The following is a 12,492-nucleotide window of genomic DNA, read 5'->3' as shown; positions in this document are numbered from 1 at the left end:
TTTTTTTTTTTTTTTTTTTTGTAATCATTGTTTGTTCTATCAAGTAGTATGGTCCATTCTTCGCATGCTTTGTAAGTTACAACCAATTTTATTAGCGACCAAAATTTTAAAATGTGCGGTAAAATGTTTTTTTTTTCCACACAAGTGGTGGTTTTCTTGCTCTTATTCATTATCTCTACAGAAGAGTTGACCATTGACCTTTGGTTTCTAGTGGAGAAAATGATTGTATAGCCTCTTTATGAACGGGAACACACACCAAAGGTGTGGTTCTAAGCAGAGATGATCCAGTCCCTTCATTCATTTGATCATCTCTACACCTTCCCTTGGCTTTCGGCTCAGAGCAATATTGTATTATAACAGCTACAACGATTGGAACGAAGCTAAACACCACTTTCTCTCCAGGACAAGCTCCCAAAAGACACCATCTTCTCAATTAATTATAGCTACAAACAAACTGTGAGTGGGACACATTCCAAAAAAAAACACTCGTTTCTATCAGATTAAATGGGTCTAACATATTATAATGGATCGAAATTATAAGCCCAACTAATAAAAGCCCATTGGAAAACCGGTTCCTTGAATTCCAAGCTTTAGATCTGAAAGCCGTTCGTTCCTACTCCGCTTCGTCTCGACCGACGCAGTCAGTGCTGTTCCTTTCCGGCAGAGGTATGCTGGTTACATTCTTATCTCTCCCACCGAGACCTTAAGTACTCATTCCCTTTTCCGATTCCTCTTATTTATTTATTTCCTATCGATTTATTATCCCATGGGATTATATTTATCTCTGAGTCAATCAACCTCATGTCATTAGATTTGTTGCGGCAATAATTAGAATGTTTCTTTTACGTTTTTCTTTTTGTAAGGAAAAAACATGAACACTTCGACGCAGAATGATTCGCAATCGAGGGAAAACAATACAGAAAGCAAAAGTATTAACGTTGAGAGAAGCTCAGATCCTTATCAGCAAAAGAATGGAGATGAAGCTAAGGATATCCTACCATATGATAAAGCAACCTTTGTAGTTTCTCCATTTTCTCCCAAGTTCGCTTTCCTTCCTTTATCGACCACGGTCACGCGCAAGGAGGTTGATATTATCAAGCTCACATCTCAGTTTGTGGCAGTTTGTGGGATTTGCAGAGTCTTACAGATTTCCCAAAAGCTGAGTATACTGTTAATAGTACGGCAACAGTTTCTTCGTCAAGTTCTTGAAAAAGAAGAGGAGGATGAAAAGGGAGTGGAGATGGCTGTGATTGATTTCCATGCTTTTCAGTTTTTTGTTAACATGGAGTATAACGTTAAGGTCTTCCTGACATCTCGACCGGGATCTCGTGATACCCAACCTGATGCTCCAACTGCAGAACCTATCAGGTTCCCATTACTTCCTCAAGGGATCACGCACAAGGAGCTTGCTACTATTAAGCTCACATCTCAGTTTGTGGCTGTTTATGGGATGTATTTTGATCAGGGTTTGATGGAGAGCGTATCTACGAAACCTGAGGTTGAGCCTCAGTTTCAGTTTATGAAGGCAACCGATAGCAGATACGTTTTTTACTCTGAGCTTGCTCTTGGTTATATGAGAGCGTTACGGCCTTCCAAAAAGCTGAAGGATAAGAGTATTAGTATGGAATCCCTCCTTGAGGGTTACTTCAAGCTTCTTCATAAAGTGCTTAAAAAGGAGGAAGAGAAGGATGGAGCGGAGATGCTTTTGATGATTGTTGATTTACATGCTTTTGAGTATTTTGTTTATGTGGAGACTATCCGTTGGGAATCACCACCACCTGGATTCCTTTCAATTCTGAAGAACCCACCACCAAATATGCAGCCTCCACCTGAGGAACCAGAGCCAAAGAGACCAAAGTTAGCACTTGTTCCAGAAGACCAGTTTCTTGCTCAAAATCCGGTAAGTGCATGTTTTCTTTTCTTTCCGTCAGACTTAACTTGGCTTGTTGTATCTAACTAGGAATCATATATTTTTCAGGGTTCTTCCACGATTAGGGTTCCAAACTTCAATGATGGGAAAGTCATTGAGATCACAGTGCAGCCTTTGTCGGAAAACGTGGCGAGTTTGAAGGAGAAAATAGCAAACAAAATGGAGCTAAGTGGGAAAGCCGCGGTTTTAGAAGACAACAAGTCACTTGCACATTACAACGTTGGAGCTGGAGACATCATTACACTGTCTTTGTGAAAAAACTGATGCAGGTAAATTCTTTTGAGACATGTTTTAAAACTAATTTTACAACATAATATGGTCCTGTTTGTTGCTTCACATGCTTTGTAGTTTGCTTGTTACAAATCTGATTCTTTTGTATGTTACAACTAATTTTAGTAGCGACCAAGTTTTATAAAATGCGAGCAAGTGTTTTTTTTTTTTTAACAAGGGGTAAGTTTTCTTGCTCTTATTCATTTTCTTCTTCTAAAACCATTAGCTAGAGGTTGACGTTTGGTTCAAGTGATTGTATCTAGCCTCTTTAGCAACAGGAACACACACCAAAGGTGTAGGTCTAGGGAGAGATGATCCAATCCCTTCATTCATCTCCACAAGTCCCTTCACTTTCAGCTCAAAACACTGTATTATTGCAGCTACAACAACTGGAACGAATCTAAACACCATTTTTTCTCCTGGACAGCTTCTTCTCCCAACTCCAAAAGACATCATCTTATCACTCATGACCTTCCATTCAATCCCTTCAAATCTCTCAGGCCTAAACTCCAATGGATCTTCCCATTGATTTGGATCTCTTCCAATCGCCCAAACGTTAACTATCACTCTTGTTTTCGCAGGGATTCTAAATCCAGCCACCGCACATTCTTTATCCGATTCTCTCACGAATATTGGTCCTCCAGGGTGTAACCTTATTGTCTCCTTCACCACTGCTTGGATGTAACCGAGATTGCACAAATCTGATTCTTCAACTAGTCTCTTGTTTCCCACCACTAGCTCTATCTCTTGTTGCGCTTTCTTCATGATCTCTGGATGGTTTATAAGCTCTGCTAGAGCCCATTCTACTGTTATTGCAGATGTATCTGTTCCTCCCCCATATATGTTCTGCATAACAACCAAATACACTAATTTTGAGGCTTTTGTGAAAATTTATATCAAAACATGGATGTTGCCATTAACAGACAATTACCATGATGAAGGCCTTAATGTTTTCTCTTGTCAGCTTTATCTCTGCGTTTTTGTCTCCATATATGTTTAGCAAAATGTCTAGCATCTTCCTTTCTCCTGCATCCTTCTTTTTCATAGACTCATGCTCTTTCATTACTCTTTCTATGATTAAATCATATTTGTCTCGAGCATTCTTGAGCCTTTTCTTGAGTCCTTGCAAATCAAGCCTTTTCAAGAACCAAAACGTTTCAGAAACGTTGAAAAACCCGGCTAACTCATTCAACTCCACCACCATTTTGATAACTTCCTCTGTTTTGCCACCACCGTCACTATCCGATTGCATTTTTCTGAACATCATTCTCGTTATGATGTTGCTTGTCAATTCTTTTAGCTGTTCACCGAGGTTAACGCTCTCTTCTGCTTCTGCTTTCTTCATAATGCGTATTAGAAGATTGCTTAACTCGTCCCTTCTTACTGAAACAAAGCTATCTAATGCTCTGCTGCTGAAGAGCTCCATCGTACACATTCTCTTCATGAACTTCCAGTGAAGCCCGTAAGGAGCTGAGAAGAAATCCGCTGAGCCATAAGTAAGGTAGTCAATGTTTTGCATCGTGGGACGGTTTAGGAAGTTGAGCTCATTGGATTTGAGAATCTCATTCGCCATCTCGGCTGATGAGACAATAAGATTAGGAATGGAGCCAATGAAGAGATACATCAAGGGTCCATAGCGGTTTGAGAGTTTGTGGATTGCTTGGTGAGATATGGGACCAAGAAGGTGAATGTGACCGATGATAGGTAAAGCTGTTGGGCTTGGTGGGAGTGGTAGTTTGTTGCGTAATGTGTTTGTAATAGCTTTGATCAAGACTGTAATTCCGAGGCCTAGAAGGATGATTACAAAGAAGTATTGTAAATCCACCATTCTCATATTTTGTTTGTGTATGAGAGTGATAATAAGATGATTTTATAGGATAGGTACCAAGTTATGACTCCTTATGGTATCAAATATTAATCCCAACTTCAAGATTCTTTATTTTCTCTTGTTGTCTTTGTTCTGTTTTTGTCTCTTTTCTAACGGTATAATCTCTGTTTTTGATCCTGTTTTTATGTATCTATACTCTCTCGGTTTTTAAACAAATAAGAATGTGACCGTTGTTAAGCTTTCATTATCAGGTGACATATTAAAAATGTTTTCATTAAGAATGTGTACACGCCATTTTCAACTTTCAAGGTGATGTTAGGTTATTGATCAGTTACTAATTGCAAGATTTAGAGCTCATGAAAGTTATAGGAAAGTATATCTAATTATACATTTGTACAAGATAGAAACATATATTTTATTTTTCATCAAAAGTCTGAAACTTATGGAAACAGAACAGAAACAGAACATGAGAATAACAGAGCATAAAACAGAGCATGAGAATTACTGAGCACAGTATATATGTTTCCAAATTCCTAATGATGTTTTATTTAATTTGGTGTCCAAATGGATCAAAACATAATTGAGGACAACACATAAGTGAACTTCCTCCAGCAGTCCCTGAAGCCGAAAAGCCGGTAGGTAATTTGATCTTGATTTTGTCTTTGTCTCCCTTCACCGTCCAGTTAAAACACTGTACTAGTGATCCGACTGTGAGACTCAGCACCAGAGAAGCGTGAGAAGCTCCAAGACATCCTCGCCTTCCACTCCCAAACGCAAGATAATTCACATCTTGACCTTTTAGCTCCAACATATATTGCTGGTAATAATAACCAATCTTCCTCTCTATGTTTTGTTCCACCACAAGAAACCTCTCAGGCATAAACTTGTCAGGGTCTTTGTATGTGGTCGGATCGCGCATTATACCGTAAGCATTGATGAAGATCTTAGTCCCGGATTTTACATCGTACCCGTTGATCTTCATGTCAGTGTTGCTTTCTCTGCGTAGTAATGGTCCAACTGGATGAAGTCTCAATGTCTCCTTGATTGCTGCTTGCAAGTAAGGAAGCTTCTGCAGATCTGATTCTTTGAGTAACCGATACGTTGTTCCTATAACCGATTTGATCTCGTCTCTGATCTTCGCGAAGATATCCGGATGGTTTATTAGCTCAGTCATTGTCCATTGTAAAGCTGCAGAAGTTGTATCTAAGCTCGCCATGAACAACTCCTGCAAACAAGGTACCAAATATTCTTATTGACGTTCATTCTAACGAATCTAAAGGAAACTGAGCAAGATAGCTTACAAGGATGAAGAACTTGATCTGATTCATAGTCAATTTGAGCTCAGCTTTTGGATCATTATACGTGTCTAACAAGATATCGACGATATCTTTATCTTTCTCCTCTTCGTCGTTGCTTTTATATTCCTTCAGTATCTTCTCAACCAACGCACCGTACCGCCAAATGGAGGATCTAAGCTTCTTACCATTCCCAAACACATCTAGATCCCGGAATGGTCCAAACAGCTCCATGAATCCAAAACTTGTGGCACAAGCCATTATATCGCTCACTATCTTCCTGATCTCAATGGGAAGATTCGAGTTTTGGCTGCAACGTTTCCCCATAACCATCTTCGACAGAATCTTTGTGGTCAAAGCAGTGAACTCCAAACCAAGATTGCACGCCTCTTTATTCTTTGATATCTCAACAAGCGATCTCAGTAAAGCTAACGTTTCCTCCTCTCTTATATCAACAAATCGATCGAGCTGATAACCCGCGAATAGCTTAGTCATGCATAGCTTCTTCATGAACCTCCAGTAAGGTCCATAAGGTGCATTAAAGAACTCAGATCCTTTATAAACATTGAACTGTCTCGGACCAAAGACGAACTTGGAAGCGAAATCAGCGTCGTGAGTCTTGAGGATTTGTTTAGCCGTGTCGGAATCTGAGACAACGAGGACTCGGAGTGATCCTATGCGTATGGTCATTAAAGGACCGTACGTGAGAGCCAAGGCTTGTAGTGAACGAGGTAGACTAGAACGTAGGAGATGCATATGACCGAGAATGGGAAGTCCTCGTGGACCTGGAGGAAGACCATTATTGCGACGGCTAGAGAAGCTGAAGAGTCTAGGAAGAAGGAAGATGGTAATGAATGTGATGAAGAAGATGAGATATGAACAAGGTGTGTAATTCATAAACAGATTCATTGTAGTAACCGTATCTCTGAATATGTGTGTTGTTAGTGCTGATTAGAGGTTAATTAGGATTAAACATGTGTATTAAGATGTTATTTAATGGTTATGTCGTTTCTGTAAAACTTGTCTTCTTGCCATGAAGGATCTATGAATCCATGATTCTTTTATGGTATTATTTTATTAAATTATATTACATTTTTTTTTTAATTAAATAATAAATTGCGAAAAAAAAAAACTGAAAGGTCACTAAACCAATTCTCACCTACAATGGCGGGGAAGGCGAAAAAATTGGCGCCCAGAGATAAGCAATAATAAGTTCGCCGACTCAAATCAATTAGTGCGAGTTTATTCTTCTTTTATCATCACGAAAATCGAAGGGTGTATCGATCTAATTAGGGGTTCAGTGAGAGATGGGTAGGAAAAAGAAATCTAGGGCTTCGACAACCGAGGAAGATGAGATTGAGAGTGGTAATGATGGGCGATCTTCTGAGACTAGTCTTTACCAGGTAATTACGGGTTTAAATAGGGAATTAAACTTTTGTTACTTAACCCCAGATCCTAGTTTTTCACAATGCCTGCGGTAAGTTTGGGTTATCGGGTTTGGGAGTATCGTGATTCTGATGAAACTAGTTTGAAATTTTTCTTAATTTCTCATAAAAAAAATTCATGTCTTCTTATGTTTTGATGTCTCAATTTAAGTTGATTTGGAATACTACACTTTGTTTATCATAGGGTTTTTGTTGTTCTTGTATGTGAATTAGTAGTGATCTGATTTGATTAGGATTTGTGATTTGATTTTGTGTGAAACTAAACTCCATTTCTCTCTTTCTCTCTTTACTAAAAGGTTCTTGGAGTTGAAAGAACAGCTACTTCACAGGAAATAAGAAAAGCTTATCATAAATTGGCGTTGCGGCTTCACCCAGATAAAAATCAGGATGATATGGTTTTTTTTTTTTAAAACTCTTTTCTTGGTCTACCCTTGAGATTTTGTTCTTATGACTTTGTGATTTCGGGTTCATTTACATGAAATTTCTGCTCTTGTTATATACAAATACAGGAAGCTAAAGAGAAATTCCAGCAGCTTCAAAAAGTGATATCAATTCTTGGGGATGAAGAGAAAAGGGCTGTCTATGATCAAACTGGCTCTGTTGATGATGCTGTCAGTCTCTCTCTCTCTCTCTTTCTTGTTTTATCATGGTGCTTTTAGTGGAATCCCTCAAAGCAGTCTCTTTTACTTAGAAACCATTTTAACTTCTGTAATAGTATTATGAGATTTCCTATTATAACCTGGGTATTTTCTGTGCTTGTTAGGATCTTTCCGGTGATGTATTTGAGAATTTACGGGATTTCTTCAAGGCCATGTTCAAGAAGGTAGTAGCAACTTTCACAAGTGATACCTTTTACACATTTTTACTTCTGCTGCTTACACTAACTTCTTTTTTTTTTTATATCGCTACTTATATAGGTCACCGAAGCAGATATAGAAGAGTTTGAGGCAGACTACAGGGGATCTGAGACTGAGAAGAAAGACTTACTTGAGCTCTTCACCAAGTTTAAGGGTAAAATGAACAGGTAATTCATCCTCCTTTGTTTTTTTTATATGGTTGAGGTTGTGAGTTGATAATGTATATTTCCTTCCCAGGCTTTTCTGCTCAATGATTTGCTCAGACCCCAAGCTTGATTCACACCGTTTCAAAGACATTCTTGATGAGGCCATTGCAGCAGGTAGTTTACCTTTCTGTGACTAGTTCATACGTCTTGCAAGATTATCTTATCATATCACGAATCCTTGACGTTAGAAAATGAGCTTTCCTTTTATTTGTACATCGATGAATGTTGATAACACAATATAATCGATGTTGTGCCCTCTCCAGTTATAGTATGAGTGTAAGATGCACTATATTTCTTGAGCTATGTGTTTGATATATCAGTATCCATCTAAATTTGCAAGCTAATTCACTGATTTCAGCTTGGCTCTAGTCTAGTTAAGATTCTGATCTGAAATCGATGTAAGCCTGGGAGGGTTGCTGATTAATAAGTGTTGTGTAATACAACTGGTTTCCTTTTCAGGGGAAGTGAAGTCAAGCAAGGCATATGAGAAATGGGCAAAGAAGATTTCAGAAACGAAACCGCCCACCAGTCCATCGAGGAAGAGGAAGAAGTAAGATCGATGCCTCTGTTTCAGTTATATCCACAAATCAAACTTGACCTTATTGTTGACCACCTCGCTTCAATTTGCATATACTACTTACTTGTAGGTCAGCAAAGGATTCAGAGCAAGACCTCTGCATGTTGATTGCGCAGCGAAGAGATGAGAGGAAAGTGAAGGTGGATTCAATGTTTTCGTCGCTCATCTCTAGGTATGGTGGTAATGCTGAAGCAGAGCCCACTGAAGAAGAATTTGAAGCTGCCCAGAGAAGGATTGAAAGCAGAAGACCATCCAAGAAGTCAAGAACTTAAAAGGTTATATAGAGCAGAGTTGTCTTCTAGTAGTTTGTGATGGAACAAGAAATGTTTATTTTGTTTTAAAATTGCATCAATTTCCACAATTCGCAAATATATTTGATCATTACTTAATATATACAGAAATTATGTCGTGAAAACAAAAGAAGGAGATTGATTAATAAGATGGACTAGACTGAACCCAAACGGTAAAAGTAGAAAAACTCTTTTCTTTGACGAACTATCTTCTTCTCCAAGAAAGCAATTAGGGTTTATCTTTTGAAGCGATGGGTTGTTGTTCATCAGATTGCTTTGTCTACTTCATCCTCTCCATAGCTTTAGCTTTCATGGCCGTCTCAAGTACTCTACGTTCACCTCCATATTCCGACACCATAGTTCCCATTGCTTCTTCCAATTTCTCTTCGTCTTCTCTCGCTTTAAACGCCTCAAACACTCTACGCCAATCCAATTTCAAAGCAATCGCCACTCTCCTCCACATATCCCCCGAGATCTTCCTCTCATCTTCTCCCAACACAACCATCTTTGCCATCGAAGATGCTTCCTTTTTCAACACGTCATCCCTTCATCCTTTGTTTTTCAAGCAGCTTCTTCAGTATCACACACTTCCTTTTATGCTGCCGATGAACGACCTTCTCAAGAAGCCTCAAGGAACCTGTATCCACACGCTTCTCCGCCACAAGAGTGTCCAAATCTCCACCGTGGATCAAGAATCAAGAAGAGTCGAAGTGAATCATGTCCGGATTTCACATCCCGACATGTATCTTGGAGATTCATTGGTCATTCACGCCGTTCTTGGACCGTTCTCTCCTCTGCAACCTCACAGTGATCATATTCTCCAGTCATCTTTATGTCAACCTAATACAAACACAACCAGTGTCGACGACGACAACTACGTTCCGGTTAAGATAGATTGGACTCGGATCGTTCAGCTCCTAAGTTCAAACGGGTTTGTGTCGTTTGCAATTGGACTGCACTCTGTTCTCAACAGGATCGTTAACGATCATCATCATCACAAGAACTTAACAGGAGTAACGATTCCAGCCACACCGAATCTTGTGTCGTTGTCATCTGCTTCTCCGTATCTGTATGAAGTAGTGAGACATCACATTCTTGTTCAACGGCTTACCAACAAAGATTTAGCTTCAATGCCTGATAAAGCCTCGGTGAAGACAATGGATCCATACCAAGATCTCATCATCACCAGATCAAGAGACGTTGTTAATTCGTCTGGAGGAGATTTCATGATATCAGGAGTTGAGATTATAGATCCAGATATGTTCTCTTCTTCAAACTTTGTAATCCATGGGATATCTCACACTCTAGAGATCCCACATGCATAATAATCCTTTGTAGCCTATACAACATTAATTCTTTTGATTTTATATTTTTATGCGTTAATAAGGAAAAACATTCATTTTTCTGAATTTCTCACTTTCAAACCAATGCTATTAAAATGAAAAAAAAAATTATTTATACTGCAAGATAACAAACAAAATTGACGTCTATATAGTTTTTTCAAATTAGAAAATTAAATTATATAATAATAATAACTTGCTGCTACTTGAAGGAAAGAAAGCTGTTTAATCAGTGGCGGATCTAGGAAAGAATTTTATCAGTGGCAACAACCATGTTTTACAAAACACATAATAACGTTTGAACAAAATATCTTATAAAAGTATCCTACGCTCACTCATAGTCTGAAATCTTTTAATCACCTTTTCATTAGTGACCGATCTAAATAAATCTTTCTCAATATAACATACTAAACAATCGCTTAAAAACTGATCTCCAATTATGTTGCATGATGATATCTTCACTAGTTTCATTGCAGAAAAACACCTTTCCACACTTGCAGTAGCCACAAGCAAAGTTAAAACTAACTTAAGAAGTCTATAAACCAAAAGATGCGCAAGATGCTTTCGTGTTTCCACCATAAGACGAGAAAGATCTCCAAGATTCTTCAAATTCTTGAATCTTATATCGGCGCGTATATTGTCGATGTAGATTCCGAGTTGTTGTTCAAGACATAAACGATCCCCAAAATTAAAGTCCTCTGGGTAAAATCCAGCCAATCTCATCAACTTCGCCTTATCAAACTCATGAAACGAGTCAAGAGGACTTAAAGAAGCCATACAAATAAGTAGTTCAGTGTTTACCTCGGTAAAACGATCACTAAACTCCTGAAGTTGCATATCCAAAACAGTATAGAAACAATTAACCTTGTAATGATGCATAGTGGTTATGTTGGTTTTTTTTCTTGGCTTCCTTGAATCAACAAAAGCTTCATCCATCTTGAGCACTTCAACATTATATTTCTCACAAAAATCAAAAACATTAATCATAAATGAATCCCATCCACCATCTCGTAGTTTTTGTAATTCTCGCTTAGTTGATTCAACCAGTGACATAGCATTCAAAATATCTTGATCTTTCCTTTGCAAAGCCATCGATAAATTCTCGGTCATCCCCAAGATAAGTAACATTAGTTGCATATAGAACACACAATCAAATGTATGAAAGTACTTGAGAAGACCATATGCTTGACGTCTTTTTGAGTCATCAACTCCTTCATCTTGGATATACTCAAGAACTTCAATGATAGAAGGAAACAACTCAGCCATACGCAATAACGTTTTGTGATGAGAATTCCAAAGAGTACTTCCAGGCCTTTGAAGAGAAAGCTCTTGATTCAATCATGTTCGAGTGCTAATGTCACCACTACTAATTCCCTCCCGCACTTTATTCCGATAACTTTCTCGAATCATATCCTTCCTCTTACAAGAAGCTCCAACCACATTCAACAGAGTAGAAACCATATCAAAAAAATCACCAACACTTTAGCAACTGCAACGACCACCAGCTGAAGTTGATGAGCAAAACAATGGACGTAATATGCAGAACTGTTTTCCCTAGCAACCAATGATCTAAGCCCATTGAACTCACCCTTCATATTACTTGCTCCGTCATAACCTTGTCCTCTAACCTTTGTCAAGCTTAACCCATATTTTGCAAATAAACCATCAATTGCAGACTTCAGAGATAAAGAAGATGTTTCTTTCACATGAAGAACTCCAACAAATCTTTCTTTAATTGCTCCACTCTTATCAACAAATCGAAAAACAACAGCCATTTGTTCCTTGTCAGAGATATCTGCAGACTCATCAACCAACAAAGCAAACACATCATGATCAATTTCTTCTATGATAGATTTCACAACTTCTTCTGCAAAAGAGTTTGCAATATCCTTTTGAATCACTGGAGAAATCATCTGGTTATTTTTTTGGAGCATTCTCCAAAATAACCTTATGTGCACCATCATTTTGTTCTCCAGTGTATCTAATGAGCTCTAAAAAATTATCTCTATTAGCAGACTCTTTTGATTCATCATGACCACGAAAAGGTAACCCTTGTCTCAACAAGTACCTGGAAGCATCAATCGAAGCATTCAACCAGACGCGATACTCCTTTTTTACGACATCGTCTTGCTTATGCAAAGCATGTACAATAGACTGAGCTTGATTCAACAAATCATCACATTTCCTAGCAGCAATCTTATGAAATGTGTTGGGTGTATCACCCATATGATCCCTTAGTGACTCAGGCTTATTCCACAGAGAAAAACCTTCTTCCACAAACGCATAATTGTTGCCTCTTTTTGGTATCTCATCTTTAAATAAATAACAACACAAGCAATAAGCTTTATTAGTCGATGTACTATACTCTAACCAGGTAGAGTATTTACCAAACCAAGCTGAATTAAATCGCCTCAATGCAGTTCCAATTCTTTTCTGAGGAAATATATGATCATA

At 38.3% G+C, this 12,492-nt stretch overlaps 4 protein-coding genes across 4 annotated transcripts; 2 read left to right on the top strand and 2 right to left on the bottom strand.

Annotated features, from left to right (window-relative positions):
- LOC104709903 (3,9-dihydroxypterocarpan 6A-monooxygenase-like) lies at window positions 2,381-4,028 on the bottom strand. Its single transcript, XM_010426444.1, has 2 exons — window positions 3,132-4,028; window positions 2,381-3,046 (listed from the first exon to the last, which is right to left on the bottom strand). Exons 1-2 carry the CDS (start codon window positions 4,026-4,028, stop codon window positions 2,423-2,425), a joined length of 1,521 nt encoding a protein of 506 aa, XP_010424746.1. The 3' UTR covers window positions 2,381-2,422.
- Window positions 4,540-6,261, bottom strand: LOC104709902 (beta-amyrin 24-hydroxylase-like). The gene is made up of 2 exons (XM_010426443.2): window positions 5,330-6,261; window positions 4,540-5,253 (listed from the first exon to the last, which is right to left on the bottom strand). Exons 1-2 carry the CDS (start codon window positions 6,230-6,232, stop codon window positions 4,573-4,575), a joined length of 1,584 nt encoding a protein of 527 aa, XP_010424745.1. The 5' UTR covers window positions 6,233-6,261; the 3' UTR covers window positions 4,540-4,572.
- Window positions 6,455-8,799, top strand: LOC104708413 (chaperone protein dnaJ 6). Its single transcript, XM_010424984.1, has 8 exons — window positions 6,455-6,726; window positions 7,065-7,163; window positions 7,278-7,379; window positions 7,532-7,591; window positions 7,686-7,792; window positions 7,863-7,945; window positions 8,291-8,381; window positions 8,479-8,799. The coding sequence occupies exons 1-8, from the start codon at window positions 6,631-6,633 to the stop codon at window positions 8,678-8,680; spliced, it is 840 nt and encodes a 279-aa protein (XP_010423286.1). The 5' UTR covers window positions 6,455-6,630; the 3' UTR covers window positions 8,681-8,799.
- Window positions 8,950-10,023, top strand: LOC104709901 (fasciclin-like arabinogalactan protein 21). Its single transcript, XM_010426442.1, has one exon. The coding sequence runs from the start codon at window positions 8,950-8,952 to the stop codon at window positions 10,021-10,023; it is 1,074 nt and encodes a 357-aa protein (XP_010424744.1).

The sequence above is a fragment of the Camelina sativa genome, chromosome 8, assembly GCF_000633955.1.
Source record: "Camelina sativa cultivar DH55 chromosome 8, Cs, whole genome shotgun sequence".
NCBI classification, from domain to species: Eukaryota; Viridiplantae; Streptophyta; class Magnoliopsida; order Brassicales; family Brassicaceae; genus Camelina; species Camelina sativa.
This window is presented reverse-complemented; position numbering and strand designations above follow the sequence as displayed.